Raw genomic sequence first — 19,344 nt, 5'->3', positions numbered from 1 at the left:
CACCCCGGAGGTATGGTTAATTTATAAAAAAAACCCTCTTATTTGGATAATTATATCTATTAGCTATGATTTTTTTGTTACACATCCACTTTTGCGGTGTCAAATTCAATATAATCATCTAGATTTCGTGAAATATGCTCTACTTTATACTCGTTTTATGTAAAAACAGTTTCTGATGCACCACAATCCGATATATACAAGCTTAAAAAGACATATTATGATCATCTTGCTTTAAAATGTGGAGTTCGAATCGGATAAAACAGGTACAAAAGTGATAATAATCCATATAATCTCAAAAATTCGACGAAATTTGGAGCGCAAGGGTGTATGTGTAAAAAGATTTATAATTGATGGGTGGTTGTAATTATCCAAACAAGAGGGGGGTTTTATAATTTGACCATAGCTCGGGGGTGATTGTAATTTACCCTTAAGATATATGATAAAATAATAATTATGGTGAAATTATTTGGATATATGTCATAAATTAAATTATTAAAGTAATTTCACCTAACTTTATATTAAATAAATTTTGGAATTTTTTTTATGGGAAATATATATGTTCAATTTCAATAAATAAATTGCAAGAAAAATAACAAAAAGAAAGACCCTTTATTTTGAAGTTCCCCTAGAGCCATTACAATATATCAACTGCCTTAATATATATAGCAGAATATGTTGATACAGAATTAAGAATATTCATTAATGATACTAAATCTAAACTATCTCAGCGTACAAAATACTTGCTGTATTTATCACAACAATACGATGAACAACCGGTCAAAGTTCGGATGATCGGTTAGCATACTCCTGGACCAACGCTCCAAACAACGAGGGCCTCTCGAGCAAGTGTAATGGTTTGTCGAATTCTTTCGCCTTTCCTGTTCACACATGAAAAAAATACAAATAAAAATTAATATTGATATCTTACATCCTAGCACTCGAAAATAGTGAAATACAAAAAGAAACGAAGCAAAGAAAACGGACCTGCATCGATGACTAGGACTTTATCGCAGTCCATAACAGTAGGTATTCTGTGGGCAATGCTTATAATAGTGCATGCAGCAAAGTCCTCCCTTATAATCTTTTGGATCACACCGTCGGTGTGTGAATCGACGGATGCAGTTGCTTCGTCCATAAATAAAAGTCTGCTTTTCTTCAGCATCACTCTTCCCAAGCATAGAAGCTGCCTCTGCCCCACGCTCCAGTTATCCCCGTTATCCACAACTAACGGGGAAAAAAAAAACGAGCAAGGTAATGATTATAAGTTTGAGATCGACAATAGATTATTAGAATTAAGAGAAGATATACATAATACGTACCAGGAGAATCGAGCTTTCCTGGTTTTGCAGTCACGACATCTTTAAGCTGGCATCGTTCCAAACTCTACACAACAAAATAGAAAGAAAAAAGAAATTAAAAAATTAAAATATAATAAGTAAAAAAAAGAAAATTTAATATTAGCTAACCTTCCATATTTGATCATCTGAATAGAGTCCAGTGGGGTCAATGTTGCTTCTCACAGTTCCTTCGAAAAGAACGGGCTCTTGAGGAATGATTCCAAATCGAGACCTGAGATCGTGTAAACCTAATGCCGAAATATCAATGCTATCGATAATTATTTTCCCACCCGACGGCTCCACCAGTCTGAATAGAACTTGGATCAGAGTTGACTTTCCGCCACCTGTTCGCCCGACGACACCAATCTTATCGCCCCCCTTTATACTGAGTGTTATTCCTTTTAGAACTAGCGGCGTATCTGGGCGGTATCTAACCTGTTTAAAAAATAATTCAAATTTTTTTCGTGGTGAAAATGATGATTTTCGCAAATACGAAAAATCGATATAAGAGATTAACTTACTTGCAAGTTTTTGAGCTCGACGTTTCCGTGAGTGGGCCAGTTAAGCGGAGGGAGAAAGTCGTTTTTCCTCCATTCGGCTTCGGATGGTATGACTGTGAACTGTTTAATCCTCTCGACGGAAACCATTTTATTTTCCAAAAAGCAGCTTATGTATACGGCAAAGTACAGCACGGCGTTAAGCGAGAGCCCGTACGAGAGTACTAGCCCCACATTCTCTGGTCGAAAAAAAAAAGGTAATATTATTTTTATTATTATTATAATTCAGTAGCAATAAAACAATTTTACAGCGATAAATATTTCGAGAAAAAAACAAACCTGGTTTGATGATACTGCTGGGGAGAACGATCATAAACATGGCGGAGACGCAGAGAATGAAGCTTCCAATTAGTTCGAGGCGAAATCCGAGCCATTCGTTGGCTCCGTTGTTGTGGAAATCCATGCGTAGATTTGCGTTCACGCGGTTCACGTTCTCCTGGCAAAAACTCTCCTGCTTCCGGAAGCATCTGATGGTCATGACACCTGTTATGCTCTCGGAGAAATGATGTATAACGGGTGCCTTTGTGATTGAATCTAGTCGAGTCAATTCACGTGATGTAGATAGAAAATACCCCTGCAATATATCAAAAGTATGAGACTTACGTGTATCTTAACAAAAAAAAAAAACCGTTGCAATCGAAAAAAAAGTGAGAAGCAAAACATTCGAGTACAAGAAGGATTTTATAAGAAAAATTCCCCTATGATGCATTTTTTTAGCATACAATCCCCTAAATGATGAGTTTTTAGGGGGTAATTTGCTAAAATTGCATCGAAGGGGTTCTTTCGAAATAAACCACAAGAAAAGGGCATACCCTGCACCAGAAATTAAGCCAACCGAGTGGAATAACGAGGATCACGGTTGGCCAAGCATATTGACAAGTGATGATGAGGATGCTCAACAAAGTAATGAACATTGCAACGGTCATACTCGTAAAGAATGGAATCAAAATATCGACGTTCGTCTGGTCACTCGAGGCCTGCACTAGTAGAAAAAAGATCAAATCAACTTCTCCAAAATACAACATTCTTATATGAGTTTATTGCATTTAGCACACAACCCCCTAAATTGCGCGTTTTCTACAATATTTACCCTAGTTAGAATTCTTCCGGAAGGAGTAGTGTCGAAGAACGACATAGGAGCATGAAGAATGCTCCGAAGAATTTGCTTGAAGAAAATTTGAGAAGTCTTCAATCCCATAACCGCCGCCAAAACACTTCTCACGAGAACGAGCACAAGTGCAACTCCCGCCAGCACACCGTACACTCCGATGAATCTGGACGGTCTGAACGAGCTCGCACGTTTCTCGGAAGTTTCGTAAGCCAGCCAATAATCGGCCGACATAAGAGTCCCTTGCCATATAATAGAAAAGAACAAGAAAGCCGCAACTCCAGTCCATCCAAAAGACTCGGTGCAATACATCTTGTAAACTGCAAAGCTCACTTTCCCCTTTTCTCTCTCCTCTTCCTTAACGAGCTTCGAGTCTCCCTTACTATTATTGGGTTCGGACCTTTCTTTAGAATAATTACTTTCGCCGTTTTCTTCGCCGCCTTGTTTGAAAGAGCCTTGTTTTACTAGAGTTTTATCCTCCGTTGTCGTCTCCACGTCGACAAGCTCCATCGACGCTTCGTGTGCGGATACTAAAGCTTTGAAATCAAGACCGGAATCTAGTAAGGTGTCGTACTTGCCCGATTGAACAATGCTGCCTTCCCTCATGACCTGTTTTTTTCAAGAAAGTCAAAGTCAACTAACCATATATTTCGAACGGAACATATATAATTATAGATTTCGTGAAACGTACTAGGATCTGATCAACGTTATGCAAGAAATCGACTTGATGAGTAACGAGTACGATGGTCTTGTCTCTAAGAGCTCCTCTAACACATTCCTGCAAAAGAAACAATTATTATACGATCGGATATATTTTTTATAATAGATTAAAGTATAATATATTAACCTTAAATATTTCGGATCCAGTGTGAGCATCGACGGCACTAAAAACATCATCGAGGAGGTAAATATCGCAATCCTGATAAACGGCTCTTGCGAGCTGAATGCGCTGTTTTTGGCCACCGCTCATATTAATCCCACGCTCCCCGATTTCAGTTTGATCTCCGAATTCCATCATTTCCAAGTCTTTCTCCAAGCAGCAAACCTTAACAGCATCCTCGTATTTAACCTTGTTCATCGGCATACCAAACAGTATATTCTCTTGTATAGTCCCGTTCTGTATCCACGATGTCTGTGCAACGTACGCAGTGCTACCACACACTCTCATCTGTATACATAGAGAAAAACAGTTTTTCTTATTTTATTATTTAACATCGTTTTTTTTCCGGAAACACAGAACATGATGGAAGGTTGTGCTAAGACAGTCAACTGGTATATAAATCAAGAATCAAATAAAAAAATGTATACCTTTCCGGATAATTTGTTCATTTCACCAAGAATTGCAGCCAATAGAGAAGACTTTCCGGAACCCACAGTACCAACAACCGCAGCAAGTTCGCCTTTCTTAATCTCGAAATTCAAATTCTTGACAGCCGCTTCACCGCTCTCATCATCCCAGCTAAAGCTCCCGTTTTTCACCTCCACGGCAATCCCCCCCTCACACCCCTCAACCCTCTCCACCGATTTATCCACCAACTCTTTACTCGTCATAAACTTATCCAACCTCTCGAGAGAAATTATCGCCTGCGACAGCGATATCATGGACTGCGGGAACGTCCTGATCGGCTCCTGCAGGATCTTCAACAGCGAAGTCGTCGTGAAAACCGTACCCACGGTCAACGGGAACCCGAGCAGCAACGCGCTGCCGAAAGTGATCGTCGCGATAAATGGCGGCGTGCTCCACAGCACCACGATGTTCGCCGCCACGGAGTACATAAACTTCGACAGCCACTTGTACTCCGTTTCTCGAAAGGACTGAATCCTGGCATTGAAGTGCTCCTCCCAAGCCTGGAATTTAATCACCCTCATGTAGCTGAGCATTTCGTTCGTGGCCTTCATCCTCGAGTCGCGATTCTTCATGATCTGGAACTGGTACGAGTTGTTCTTCTTCGTACGGATCAAGACGAACAAAACTATCAAGACGAGCCCGAAAAACGACGCGATTGTTGCGGTTCCTAAGAACTGGTACAGAATTACTAACCCCACTACAATCTGTAGTGGCATTAGCCATAAGAAGTGGAGCTGCAGCATCATATCCGATAACTGCTGAGCGTCCACCGCCATGTAATTTACGATCTGGCCTACGCCGTGGTCTTGCCTGGCCGATCCCGATAGCCTCAATCCCTTTTTGTATAAAGAAGTAACGAGCGACGAACGAATGAGCATTCCTAGTTTTTGCGTCTGGAAGTTGAACTGGTGCGAGCTCAAAACCTCGATGAATTTCGCCACTAAGAGAATCATGACGAGGTAGTAGCCCTCGTAGGGGGAGCTCCGATCGCCCGCTGTGAAGCTCACGAACCGCTGGATCAATGTGGGGCCCACGTACATGACGCACAGCCTCGCCACCGCAAGCGACGCGGTGAAGAGGAGCTGACGCCAGAAACATATGACCAGTGTCCTCGCTACGGGGTGCTTCGATTTCTCCTCGGGTTTCGGCCAATTCTTTCTGAAAAGCTCCGACATTCGTTCAGCTTTGTGCTCCGGTGATAGCGAAGGCACGTCCTCGATCTTCAGGGGTGAAGTGTGGCCTTTTCTCAAGAGGGGGTTCATCCAATTCCAAAAGGCTACCGATACAATCGAGGCCGAAGCATATCCCGTCACGTTCGATTTATCCGAATGGGGTTGTTCGTATTTCGTGTCGGAATCGAAGTCTCCTGATACTCGAACACCGGTGGAGCCTTTAACTGCGGCAACGAGAAGAAAAACCGACAGAGGGAACGCAACAACAACCGAAACAACATCATCCAATCTCAAGTGTGAACCGGTTTCTTGAAACGAGATTAAACGTGCAAGCCCGGTACCGAAGAACAGAGCCAACACCACAAAATCGACAGTCCAGAATATTCGGAGAGTCAAAGGATGTAATAAAGCCTTAAATCTCTTCTCGTGAACAATAAGAACAGCTATAACAGTATGAGTAATAGCTTGAAACAACCAGTAAACCCCATCTACAGTCTTCCATGGGGATTCTGAATCAGTTTTAACAAAGGCGAGTATGCATAGCACAGTGGAAAATACAGATAAAATTACAGTGACGATGAGAGTAACCTTAAACCATAGATTTGTTCTGACAAGAACCCTCGTGTTAGAAATCAGGGGAGTGTTGATTTCAGAAACTGAGTGCCGCCTGTTCGAATTAGTGAATCTTGAAAACAGCTTTTTGATGGCGAATGCGAACATAGTAGCCAAGAAAAGAATGTTTACGGAGGTTAAAAGGGCTCTTTGTGGGCAAGGAGAGAGGAGGATGAATCTCAGCCATTGAATAGCGGCGGTGGAAACTGAACCGCCGGATGACTCCGCCGCCGAGGCGGAGCAGGAAAGTGTGGTTATCCAAGATGAAGATGACATTTTTTTTTAATTTTTTTTTTATTCCGAGGTTTCACCAAACTTCATTTCTTTTGCCTGTGGGAAAAAAAAGAGAAGAAAAACTCAGGCCTAAGTATTGCAGAAGCAGATGTGCAAGAAATTTGGAAGTGCACGAATTGTTGTGGCGATAATTAAATGTACGTGTAGCATCGTGGTCGATAAACTAATTAAAATCAAAGATACATAAAAAAAAAAAGAAAAAAGAAAAAAAGAAAAAAAGAAAAAAAAACCCCACTCAAAGTGGGGATTTGTCTGAAGACTTCTGTAGACGATACATAGTAGATGTTTAAAAAATAAATAAAAAATATACCGAAGAGAAAACTCGAATTTAGGACAGGTAAAAAAAAATGAATAATAAAATAAGAAACAGACGATCACCATGCATGTTGATGTAGTGAACATGTGGCACCATGAGAAATTAAATACTGCAACCAACGATGAATAAGAAAATGATGAAAAGGAGCTGCTGCAGAAACAATCAGTGGGAAGAAGATTTCTTTTTTTTTTTTCTTATTTGTTTCTTGAAAAACTCACCGTAAACGATTCATGACTCAGCATAACGACAATAAGAAAGAAATAAGATAATACAATTGCGAACCGGAGAATAAGAAGAAATCTTGTTCACAGAAATCGGTGCGTGTGACTCTGCATTATTTTTATTTTTTTTTTATTTTGTGGGCGAGAAATTCAATATTGGAAGAAATCAAACGGCCCAAAATGAGAGAGAAGGTGTATATTACTATACTATTATTATTTACTTTTCTTTTTTCTTTTTTCTTTTTCTTTTTTCTCCCGCGATATTTAGTTGTAAAGGGTATTTTGGTATTTTTTGTTTTGGACTTTACTTCCTTGTAAATAAGAAGATAATAATAAAATATAAATTGTGATTCCACGTGTAAGTTAATAAATTCAGGCTAGACAGAAATATGCAATTGTTTGAATTTTAAGCCATTGTTAATTTAAGTAGTTGAATGAGTATATGAAATACTTTTATGCTCATTAAGATAACTAGCCGACAGAAAAAATATACATTAATTAACAATTAATTAAGAATCTTAGAAAATGACAGAAAATATACATGAACTACAAAGATAATACTTTCTCGGTTCACATATTATTGTCATATTAAATAGACCCGGCCCGTCTATTTCATATTAAATTTCAGTGTATATCATATAAAATTCCTACGTGTATATATTAAGCGTTATTTCTGTGACACACTCGGTGAATATTTTATGCCTATTATAAGTTTTTTAAAAGGAAATAAATATACATGATTGTCACTTAATTTTCATAAATAAAATGGTGAATTACGGTAACCTATTTGTTAAAGTCAAATAATGAAAACCACATCATATTTGAGTAGTTACAGTCATCCCCAACTATGAAGTTTTTTATCGTTCATTAATCTTTATGGTGTCAAATTTAACATAATCTTCTAGATTTCTTAGAAGTTTCTCTAGTTTGTACTTGTGTGCAAAAATACAGTTTCCGATGCACCGCAATATGATATGAACAAGTCAAGAGGCACATTTTATAATCATCTCGTTTCACAATATGGAGCTTGATGGGGGTAAAACGGGTACAAACTGATATTCCACATCATATATAAGATTCCACTAAATTTGACAATATAAAAATGAACTTGTAAAGACATTCATAATCGAGGGGGTGGTTGTAATTACTCAAACATAAGGGAGGTTTTCGTAATTTGAACTCATCACCTCAGGGATCCCCGTGATTTACCCTAAGCAAAAAAGTAGGTATGTTGAAAATTATTAGGTGAAGGATAAACATATGTAAGTCAAAATTCAATTTTGTGTAGTTTAATTAGGTAGATGAAAAGTTACTCAAAAAAAAAATATAGGTAGATGAAAAGGGACATGTAGTTTGGTTACAAACAACATTAATTTTGTGAAGTTGACAAAACTATGTGTACGATTAATGAGGGGCTGCCTGTCCCATTAGCACCCACGGCTCACCCCATAGCCCCACCTTTTTTTGGGCTCAATTTATTTATTTATTTATTTTAATTTGTATGTTAAATTATATTTCATGTAATATTATGATTTTGCAACTCCATAAAAACCAAGGTTGTAAAAAACGGTAATCGGGTCCGAGTCGGTCAGGCACCGACTCACGATTAATCGGTGCGGCGGTGATTAATCGGTGATAAATCGGAAATAAATCGGTTTTTAAAATTTAATATAATATATTTCTAAATATTATTTATAAATACTCCAAACATATATAAAAAGATATTTGAAATAGTTATATCTCCATCATGTATATATCCTAATTACATAATAAAAGTTTAATAATTATAAGATCATAATACGTAAATATCGTTATAAAATATAAATAAAAAACCATTTTTTTTTTTTAATTTACATTTATTCTTGAACATTCTTGGCATACATCATTAGTTCTTTAACAATAACAATTAACATAAACAAAATAAGGCATAAACTCATATTTTCTTTTATTAAAATCCAACTTTTATTTTGAAAAATAAAAAATCAATTGATTTTTAACCGTTTTTTGACCGATTTTTGCCACCGAGTTTGACCGGCCTTAAAGGTTTGACCGCCTCAGACCGCCTCGGACCCCCTCAGACCGCCTAAAACCGCCTCACAGGCAAAAAACCGATTTTCCAAACCTTTACACTAAAATCGTAAAGGTTTTAGACCGCCTCCGCCTCGGAGACCGATTAATCGGCCGCCTCGGCCGATTTTTAGAACACTGATAAAAACACACACATATAAAAGAAATGTGTTATGAAATGTTTAAACGAGATAATGTTTTATGAAAAGAAATTTAACAACTCTCAAATTTAATTAGGTAATTTATTTATTTATAGTTAAATTTACATGTATAGAAATATTTAATTGTATATTTTTAATAGAATTATTAAGTCAATAAACATGTATTTTCGCGGCAAGTTCGTCACCCATGACGTCATAACAGTTTGGCATCCACACGGAAAGTCGGGAAGCTTCCATCCTTCCTCCAAACACTTCTTTCAATTTTTCAAAACACTTCTTTCAATTTTTTTATTTTATTTTCCTTTTTCGGACATTATTTACCTCTCAAGTGGAGTATCTTATATATAAAAGAACGAAACGATGGGCAACCCTAAAAAATTCTAATGGTATTTCTGTAATTATTTAATTTTAATATTTTTTCTGTACTATTTTTTAACAATTATCAATCTCCTATTTTTCATCAATATATATCAAATCTTAATAGATAAAGATAGAAATTCGATTTTTTAAATCTAAACCTATATATTTGGATTATAAATCTTAATATGTAAGATTTCAAAAAATTAATGTTATATAAAATATGAATAATACTACATTATAAATTTTTACTATGTTAATGTACTATATTTTCTTATTATGTATTAAATTAATTTTTTTTTTACTTTTGAAATAATATCCCGTGCATCGCACGGGGAAAAATGCTAGTTTATTGAAAAACAAACAAAATCAATTTATTGTTGCCGTTTTTTATCTCCTTCTTTAAAATATAAACAATTATAATATACTTTAATTCTCAAATTATTCATTTAATGTTTTTAATCAAAATGAAAATGAGAAAAAGAAAAAACAAAGGGGGGAGTGGACCGCAAGTCAACCCACCGGCGTTGAATACAGACAGAAGTTAGACGGTGAATGTAAGAGACTGATAATACATGCATTGAATAAAGCGAGCCTTATCACTGTCGTAATTGCATTATAGCCCCTCAATTATTTTTTTATTCTGAAGGAGAAGAAAAGAGCACGAGCAAAAGTACAAAGTGTGTGGGTCCAAACTCGAATTTCCAAAATTCACTTTGTGGTCACAGGTCTATCCCATGTTTTTGTTACTTATTTATTTTTGTGGTGCAATGATTTTAATTTTTTGGATAGAAAAGTCAGCTTTTTTATTTTGTCTTATTCAGGTATTTGTCTCAAAAAAATAATTGTGGTTGTATTTCATACGAAAACCTTTGAAATGTGGAGTCAATGGAATTTTTTTCCACTAACTTTATGGTAAATTACAACCACATCCTTGAGGTAATTGTAATTACAAAAAAGACCCTCTTTTTTTAAGAAATTATATTTGTAAATTTCTTACGTTCATCTCCCTACAAAAGGGTATCAATGTAAGCAATCTACAAATTGTAGGGATGAATATAATTATGAAAAAAAACAGGATTTTTTCCGTAAATGAATTTCGCCTTAGGGGAACGATTGAAATTTAATGAAAAATTTAATAAGTTTGGAACATTTGTTTTTAGATATTATTATTCAATTTGAATTCGTATGTAACTTTAATTTATGACATAACTTTTTGATGGGGTCGTGTGAATGGTCGAATTTAGTGAAACTCAGCTGCATTAGAGTTCATAGATTCGATAGTGTTGTTGGTGGGTGGGTTCATGTGGAGTTTGTCATCAATTATGCAACCACCAGTCAATAATAATGGTACTATTCACTTTTGACACTTACACGAATCTTACTATAAAATCTACATCAGATTCAATTTATTTTAGTGGTGTTGGCCCCATTTGCTTTGAAGATGGATTTTTTTTTTCTTTTTAATATAATCTATTTGTTTGATTGAACATGATTAATGCTTTTACGGTTTTACCTCATTTTTTGTAATATTCTATGCACAAAAAAAAACTAGAATTTTAATTATTTTAAAATGATGCGTAAATTACGATCACCCCTCGTGTTTGGATTTTTACAACCACCCCTCTCATATGAATCTTCTTACACGCTCACGCGTACAATGTCAAATTTAGTGGAATCTTTTAGATTATGTGGAATATTTTCTAGTTTGTATCCGTCTTACCCTATTCGCGCGAGCTCCACATTTTAAAAAAAAATGTGTCTCTTGGCTTGTAAATATCAGATTGTGGTGGTGTATTACAAACTGCATTTTTGCACAAAATGAGTACGGATTAGATAACATTCAACGGAATCCACAAGATTTTGTTTACTTTGACACCATGAGGGTGAACTTGTAAAAAAATCATAATTGATGGGTGATTATAATTAACCGTAATTTACCCTAAAATTGAATGTATTTGTGGTAACGATATAATTGAAAAAATAAATAAAAAATTGTGGGACTGCATTTTTATATATATCAAACGGAGACTTATGTTTTATCAGCCCACATGAGAAAGCTTTCTTGAAAACCCGAGCCCAACACTTTTGTCAATCATTAGCGATTTAATATAACTCGGCTTAACAAGAAGCACGAGTTTAGTATGGCAACAAACACGCTTTTTCAACACAAATATTTGAAATGCAACCAGTGGTGAGTGTATCGTAGAAATTACGCCGGCGTTCGTTGCGTCTTATTAAACATGATCGTGGTTTATTCTAGCACTTGTCTCAAATCAAAGGCGTTCCTCTGTTTCTAGGGTTTTTTCAATTTTCTTTCTCAAGTTCATATGCTCTCCCGCAAACCCAATTAATCAAATGATGAGGTAATACTTTTTCTCTATATTCAATTGAAACGCGTTAAATTCCGTTGTATACTTTTTTTTTTCTCCCTACAGTCAATCTCCGGTGCGTGTTTGATTACCGCCATTTTCTTTACCTCCTCAGTGTTCTGCGCGCGTGTGTGTGTTTTCTGCGCGTGTGTGTGTGTGTGTGTTTGCTGTTGTGTGTTTTCTGCGCGCGTGTGTGTGTTTTCTACTCATAATTCGTGTAATTGACTGAATTCGCTTCGGTTTGTTCAAGATGTTCTGTTGGCCTGCAATTTCTGCGCGGGAAACTTTTGGGAATATATGCTTAAGAAAATTTAGAGGAATTACTAACCAAGTTTAATATGAGTACTTCTTAAAATTTGAAGAATTTTATTTTAATTTGCTTAAATTTTGGTAAGTTGTGTACTATTATCAGAATTTAACTTTAGTTTTTTCATTTTCCTAAAAAAAAAATTGAAATTGGAATTTGGTTGGAGTTTGTCTTAACTTTTGAACCGATATGCTTTCGTAATTTTTTTTGGGGCTCGTTGAGATCATATTTGGCCTTAATTGCCCAATTTTCCAATAAATATCGAATGTGGTCTGTCGAGAAATTTGAAAAATGTGTAGTACGTCCGATCATAGATTGTAAAGTTTATATGCATGAAAGTTGCTGAAAAATCATACTTGCTAGGTAGAATGTGTGCATGGTATGTGCTTGATTGATGTTTTTTTGTACCCCCAATGAGTAAACCTCGTGGATGATTTGAAGTCTTCACAGTTCTCCTTAACATACGAGTTAGTGAAGCTTAATATCATATCCTTGTAATGTGATTACGATGTAGGATATTGAGTGTCTGCAGAATCTGTACTATGTGTTCAAAGGAAAGATTGAGAAGAGTCAGTCGTGAACGAGTATAACGGATATCGTTTTCATAACACTAGCACCTTTAAGTTTTATGCGTTATTCCTGTGGCTCGTTGATTTCCTATGTCTATAATGGTTGTTAATAATTAATGATTATTCTTGTTTAACCTGAGTTGTTATCTACTACATGTTGTATTCTGTAGCCGACACCCTGAGGTGAAGTGGGCTGAAAGGGAGGACAGGGTATATCTTATTGGCAGATGTCAAGAACCATAAAGTCAATGTTGACCCGAATGGCACGTTCACATTTTCGGGCAGTGCCGGGACAAACAGTAATTTGTATGAGATCAAACTAGACCTTCTAGATAAAGTTGATGTAGAGGTAAGATGTTATTGTCAGTTTTGATTCATTTTTGTTCAGTATTAAAAACTGTTAACTGTATCAAGTTTTGCCACTATGTTTCTAATTCTTGATTTTGGGGCAACTTTTTTTCTCCAGGAGAGCAAAATAAACAACATAGTGATTCTGTGTTTTGTAGAAAGTGGGAATAAATTATTGCGTGGCTATTATTTATTTATTTTATTTTTGGCTTTGAATTAACAATTGTGACAAGTTTAACTCGAGATTGAGTAATTTATTATCCCGATGCTTTAAAATATGACCAGAAGCAGCACCTGGTGATTCAGATTTGGGTGGGATGGATTTCTCGGTATGTTTTCCTCTATTTCTTGGATTTTTAATCTTGGTTATTGCTGCAAACTCTTCAACTGGTAAAATTTTACAATTTACTTGTACAGAAATACGGTGACGTGCAATCGGAACCCGGAACTCGGTCGGAAAAAAAATGGGGTGTTCGAGTGGCCTTTGAGATGAAGGGGATGATTTTGAGGATAGCGAAGATGAAGGTATATTGGTTAAATTGCATTGAGGAACTTGTGCTTGGCATGTTTTATTTGGATGATTTTCTCTTAAAAGTTAAAACCAAAACCTGTCAAAAGCAATTCTTCCTTTAGGCAGATTCAAATAATTTACTCAATAAAGAAACGCGTGGATGATTTGAAGTCTTCAAAGTGCTTCAGTTACATTTCTCCTTAACATACGAGTTAGTGAAGCTTAATCTTTGTAATGTGATTACGATGAAGGATATTGAGGTGTCCTTGTTATGTTATTCGAAAAGGGAACATTATATTGCAGAATCTGTACAATGAGTTCCAAGGATATCTAAAAGATTGAGTAGAGTCGGTCGTGAATGAGTATAATGGATATATTCTTTTCATAAGACTAGCACATTTAAGTTTTACGCGTTATTCCAGTGGCTCGTCGATTTCGTATGTCTGTAATGGTTGTTAATAATGAATGATTATTGTTGGCTTAACTTGAGTTGTTATCTACTACATGTTGTATTCTGTAGCAGACATCCCTGAGGTGAAGTGGGCTGAAAGGGAGGACAGGGTATATCTTACCGCCAGATGTCAAGATCCATAAAGTCAATGTTGACACGAAAGCGGGAATAGATTATTGCTTGGCTATTATTTATTTTATTTTATTTTTGACTTTGAATTAACAATTACGACAAGTTTAACTCGAAAGCGCGAAATGATTTCTCGGTATGTTTTTCTCTATTTCTTGGATTTTTAATCTTGGTTATTGTTGCAAACTCTTCAAACATGGTAAAATTTTACAATTTACTTGTACAGAAATTCGGTGACGTGCAATCCAAACTCGGAACTCGGACGGAAGAAAAGTGGGGCAATTGCATTGAGGGGATGGAGGTAGATTCAATTGCATTGAGGAACTTGTGTTTATCATGTTTTATCTGGACAATGTCAGAAAATAAATTCTTTTTAAATTGCGACAAAAATTGATTTTTGAAATTAAACTGCAAAAATAGAGGAAATTTCATATAATTATATTTTGGGTAAATTACATCTACACCCCTGACTATGATAAAATAACTTTAAAGTCCCTGTAGTATTGGTAATTACAATCACCCCTAAAACATTGTTAGAAACTCTATCCGAATAATGTATTGTATAAGTTAATCCGTTAGGGTTCTATCGGACATCAGGACATGAAATCTTGGCGTCGATAATTGTTTTAGGGGTGTGGTTGTAATTACAATTCTACAGGGACCTTAAAGTTATTTTACCATAACTCAGGGGTGTATGTGTAATTTACCCTTATATTTTTTTAAGAAAAGGTGAAATAGTGAGGTGTCAACTAGTCATTGGTTACATCTATCTTCTTGACTTTTCCGTGCACTCGATATATATTACACTAACCGCTCCTTCAAAAACCCTAGTTCGAACAGCAAAACCGCAGAAGAAGAAAATGGAAAGCGCGGAAGGAATGGAGATAGAAGACGAAAAATCAAGTCCGAGTCGAAGCAGCGCGAAGCGATTCGGCCTCAAAAACTCAATCCAGACGAACTTCGGCGACGATTACGTCTTTCAAATCGTTCCCAAGTATGCGCCTCTTTCTTCAATTTTCATTGTGCTCTTTTTTCTTATTCTGTTTTTTTTTTTCAATTTGTGGTTTAATTGAACGGAATTACTTGTGTGTAATCGAAACTTTCAGAGATGATTGGACGTCAATGGCGGTTTCGCTGTCTACGAATGCGGTGAAGCTGTACTCGCCTGTGACGGGGCAGTACATAGGAGAGTGCAAAGGTCATTCTTCAACGATCAATCAAATCTCGTTCGCAGGGCCGTCCACTCCGCATGTGTTGTACTCCTGCTCGTCGGACAGTACCCTCAGAGCTTGGGATTCCAGGTCTTTCCAACAGGTTTTTATTTTTTATTTTTATTTTATTTTTATTTTTTATAAGTTGTATGTTTGTTTTCAGTTACAAAATTATATGTCGTTTTCCATAATTTATCAGTTTGTTTTATTGAGTTTGGATGCTACACCCTGTTTCTGTCGATGAAATTATCATATTGAAGAGTCGAAAAGAATTTTCTGGACTGACTGTGCAACAATATGCCTTGTAATGCAGGTGTCTTGCATAAATACAGGTCCGTCGCAGGAGGTATTCAGCTTCTCGTTTGGTGGGGATGGTCACAATCTTCTTGCGGCGGGGTGCAAGTCTAAGGTATTATCCTTTCTCATGTTTATTGATTATAATAATATTCACAAGAAAATAGAAATGTGTTTAAATTAATTTCCTATTCTTGCTTGTTAATCTAGACTTGATTTTACGCCCTAGTGTTTCATAGATGCAATCTTGAAACATGGGCATGAAAATTGACAAGGGCTTGGCAGCGCATAGATATAGGATTCTGTGCTCAGATATTTTCCTGTTGGTTCATATGTTTGTACAGATTTATGTTGCCTAAATATATCCCATTTAGGGAGATCAGTTATATTGTTTTCCTTTCGGAGTTATTAGTTCGTATGTTGAATAATCTTTTGCTTTTACTACTTCGGTATCTGTAGATACTTTTCTGGGATTGGAGGAGAACAAAGCAGATTGCATGCTTGGAGGAAAGTCACGTGGAGGATGTAACTCAGGTAATTAGATGCCTTTGGTTTGTTGACTAAGTAGAAGTATTTTGCAAGTAAAACACTAATAACTTCCTTATTCAACCTTAACAGACCTGAAAAAGAAAAAGGAAAATAAAATAAAAGAGAAAAATATGGTAAACCCGGGACTGGCTATGTAAGAATGAACTCAGCAGCCTTACTAAGTTCAATTTGAATGTTGACCCTGTAATGAAAACTTTGCTAATTCCAATGGATGGGAAGATCAGCATGTTGTGAATTCGATTGATATAATTTATTGTTCTCATACTGTCATTACATGAATGAAATGAAAGGTGTAAAAAAGATGGCAAATAACTGGTGGCATGATTTGACATATTAAACATTTTGTAATACTTCAGTACATTATATTATATATTCACTCTAACCAGGAAATTTTTATTGACTTTGGTATTCTGTGAGGGTAGGCCTTTCAATGGAAATTCCATGTCAAGTTTTTAGGATTTTTACTTAAAATATTTGACTTACGACGGGCAATAAATGTAGGTTCATTTTGTTCCTGGTCATGAAAGCAAGCTTGTTTCTGCTTCCGTTGATGGATTAATGTGTCTGTTTGATACTAGTGGAGACATAAATGATGATGATCATTTGATTTCGGTAAGTGGGATGAGTTCTCTAGTTTCTGTATCCCTGCATCTGTTCGTTTTTTTAATTCCATAATCCATGTACAAGTTTCTGAAGAGGTCTCGTTGCACAACTTTCTTTTAGTTTTGCTCATGCAACTAGCCATTCTACTTGCTCGTGTAACTGTCAATTTACTTTTCCTCTTGACAGTGTTAATAGTTGGTGGTAGGTTTAGTCATTCATTAACTATTAGATGAAATCGACACTCTCTAGCCAAGGGATTTTACTACTTGTGAATCTGCATTGCAATTTTCACATTTGTACTAATAGGATAGTTATATTTAGTTCCTTTTGTTTCAAATGGTGTACGAGTTTCCACTTAGGTAGTAAATACTTCTTGTTAGATTTATTTTCTTATTACTATCTGATTTGTTGGTATACTATTTACACGCACCATGATTAGGTTTTGAACGTCGGAACTTCAATTGGAAAAGTTGGATTCTTCGGTGCAACAAATCAGAAGTTGTGGTGTCTAACACATATTGAAACCCTGAGGTACGTCTCAACATAATTTTTGCCTAGATGCATTATATGTCAAATGGAATACCTAAATGGCTGAAATATGATAGTGCAAACTTTCAAACTTGATGCTTTTGCTTTAAAATTTCTACTTCTTCAGCGTATGGGATTGGAGTAATGAAAGAGCTGAAGCCATATTTGAGGATGCTCGTGGATTGGCTTCTGAGAGCTGGATGTTAGATAATGTAAGTGATTTTTTCATTTTTATTTTTTCCATGTGGTACTTATGGCTGTTTTGGTGGAAAAAGTGAAATACGAAAGAGATAGTAAACTTTTGGTTGTGAAATGGGGGTGACAGGTGGATTACTTTGTGGATTGTCACTATTCGAGTGAGGATGATGGTCTATGGGTGATAGGAGGCACAAACGGTGGGACGATAGGGTACTTCCCAGTGAAATACGCAACAAGTAGAAAAACAATAGGATGCCCAGAAGCGGTATTCCAAGGTGGGCATACAGGTATTGTTAGAAGTGTGTTGCCAATGTGCAGTAGTAGCAGCAGAATTGGTGGTGGAATATATGGGTGGACAGGTGGCGAAGACGGTCGTCTGTGTTGTTGGACCTCAGATGACTCCACCACCACCACCACCACGACGAAGAGCAACTCTTCATGGGTATCAACTGCATTAGTCGATAAATCCCCCAAAACCACCAGAAGATTGAGACACACTCCTTACTAAATAGCCTTGATACACAACAACATCATTACCCTCTGCCAACCGACGAAACGGAAAAAAAGAAAAAGAAAAAAAAAGAGAGCACCTTCCCTTCCCTTTTATTAATGTTGTATTTTAATTTTATGCCGAACTGTCCCGGGGACTTTTATTTATTGCTCAACAAATGGGCCTGCCTTCCGGCCCATTCATTGCATCCATCTTAGCCCATGATACCAGCCCGTTAGGCCCACTGATCCATGGGCTGGTCTGCTTGGCCCATGGAAGAGAATATTTAACCCGGCCCGGCTCTTTTGCCCATTTTACACTTTTTTTACTGGCCCAAAGGAAAAAAACAATCATAGAGTAGAAACCAATTTTTATTATTATTTATTATTACGTTTCTTAATCAAAAACCTTATTATGACTTGAAACTTGAAAGTTGCAAATGCAAGAAAAATTATTACACAATTACTTAAATAGTGAACTGGTACTCGTATTATAAAATTGAGGCCAAACCCATTTATAAAACTCGATGCCCAAGCAACTAACTTAAGCAGGGCCCATATAAAAGATAAGTTGGGCCATGTAGAACACTTTTGGGCCCATGAAAAATCAGTATTCGGTCCATCTCCAAATCTGAGTTGGGCCGTTAAAAAGTTGTGTTCGGCCCGTGTAAAATTAGTACTTAGCCCATTAAAAAGCTGAGTTGGGCCGTTTAATTTTTTTTACCGGGCCCTGGAAGAATCGGTACTAGGCCAATTAAGAAACGGAATTGGGCCGTTAAAAAGTTGTACTGGGCCCATGAAAAATCTTGATGGGCCCAGTAAAAAGTTGATTTGGGCCGTTAAAATGTACTGGGCCCATAAAAGACGCTGTTTGGCCCATGCAAAATTAGAATTGGGCCCATTTGGAAGCTGAGTTGGGCCGTTAAAAAATTGTATTGGGCCCATTCAAATATGCTGTTGGGCCCTTGAAAATTCAGTATTGGGCCCATCGAAGAGCCAAGTTGGGCCGTTGCGAAGTTGTACTACGCCCATCAAAACGGTTGTTGGGCCCATGAAAAAAGAATATGCGGCCCAATACTGATTTTTTTGGCCCTGTACAACTTTTTAACGGCCCAACACATATAACGGGCAAACTTAAATATAACGGGCAGCTATTAGAATTTAAATAGTAGTTTGAAGTGGTAATTTATTAAACCAGATATTTCCATTAATTAATTATTTATGTGAATTGTATA

At 36.5% G+C, this 19,344-nt stretch overlaps 2 protein-coding genes across 7 annotated transcripts; one reads left to right on the top strand and one right to left on the bottom strand.

Moving 5' to 3' along the window:
* Positions 1 to 590: 590 nt before the first annotated feature.
* On the bottom strand, positions 591 to 7,524 carry ABCC4 (multidrug resistance-associated protein 4). Of its 6 annotated transcripts, XM_012977606.2 has the most exons (13): positions 6,963 to 7,524; positions 6,807 to 6,853; positions 4,311 to 6,464; positions 3,850 to 4,170; positions 3,694 to 3,780; positions 2,985 to 3,611; positions 2,707 to 2,871; positions 2,174 to 2,468; positions 1,859 to 2,073; positions 1,467 to 1,772; positions 1,320 to 1,383; positions 985 to 1,224; positions 591 to 878 (listed from the first exon to the last, which is right to left on the bottom strand). In XM_012977606.2, the coding sequence occupies exons 3-13, from the start codon at positions 6,408 to 6,410 to the stop codon at positions 778 to 780; spliced, it is 4,521 nt and encodes a 1,506-aa protein (XP_012833060.2). In that variant the 5' UTR covers positions 6,411 to 6,464; positions 6,807 to 6,853; positions 6,963 to 7,524; the 3' UTR covers positions 591 to 777. The 6 variants fall into 6 exon arrangements, with proteins under 6 accessions (XP_012833060.2, XP_012833054.2, XP_088672326.1 ...); XM_012977600.2 differs by lacking the exon at positions 6,807 to 6,853 and having other exon boundaries at positions 6,963 to 7,384; XM_088816200.1 differs by having other exon boundaries at positions 6,807 to 7,358.
* Positions 7,525 to 11,752: 4,228 nt separating this feature from the next.
* On the top strand, positions 11,753 to 18,129 carry LOC105953931 (Transducin/WD40 repeat-like superfamily protein). Its single transcript, XM_088816186.1, has 13 exons — positions 11,753 to 11,916; positions 12,969 to 13,147; positions 13,432 to 13,475; positions 13,564 to 13,671; positions 14,181 to 14,538; positions 15,069 to 15,231; positions 15,344 to 15,551; positions 15,762 to 15,857; positions 16,202 to 16,276; positions 16,793 to 16,903; positions 17,334 to 17,425; positions 17,550 to 17,634; positions 17,748 to 18,129. Exons 6-13 carry the CDS (start codon positions 15,098 to 15,100, stop codon positions 18,126 to 18,128), a joined length of 1,182 nt encoding a protein of 393 aa, XP_088672312.1. The 5' UTR covers positions 11,753 to 11,916; positions 12,969 to 13,147; positions 13,432 to 13,475; positions 13,564 to 13,671; positions 14,181 to 14,538; positions 15,069 to 15,097; the 3' UTR covers position 18,129.
* Positions 18,130 to 19,344: the final 1,215 nt, after the last annotated feature.

The sequence above is a fragment of the Erythranthe guttata genome, chromosome 4 (genome assembly GCF_056151865.1).
Source record: "Erythranthe guttata isolate IM_541 chromosome 4, IM_541, whole genome shotgun sequence".
Taxonomy (NCBI): domain Eukaryota; kingdom Viridiplantae; phylum Streptophyta; class Magnoliopsida; order Lamiales; family Phrymaceae; genus Erythranthe; species Erythranthe guttata.
This window is presented reverse-complemented; position numbering and strand designations above follow the sequence as displayed.

Bases quoted from the DNA above. Each gene is read 5' to 3' on its own strand.
- ABCC4 (XM_012977606.2), bottom strand. From the start codon at position 6,410: ATGTCATCTTCATCTTGGATAACCACACTTTCCTGCTCCGCCTCGGCG. The intron at 3,612-3,693 runs GTACGTTTCACG...TGAAAAAAACAG, and splicing joins ATAACGTTGATCAGATCCTA to GTCATGAGGGAAGGCAGCAT. The intron at 1,384-1,466 runs GTTAGCTAATAT...TTTGTTGTGTAG, and splicing joins CAGATGATCAAATATGGAAG to AGTTTGGAACGATGCCAGCT.
- LOC105953931 (XM_088816186.1), top strand. From the start codon at position 15,098: ATGGAAAGCGCGGAAGGAATGGAGATAGAAGACGAAAAATCAAGTCCG. The intron at 15,552-15,761 runs GTTTTTATTTTT...CTTGTAATGCAG, and splicing joins ATTCCAGGTCTTTCCAACAG to GTGTCTTGCATAAATACAGG. The intron at 15,858-16,201 runs GTATTATCCTTT...CGGTATCTGTAG, and splicing joins CGGCGGGGTGCAAGTCTAAG to ATACTTTTCTGGGATTGGAG.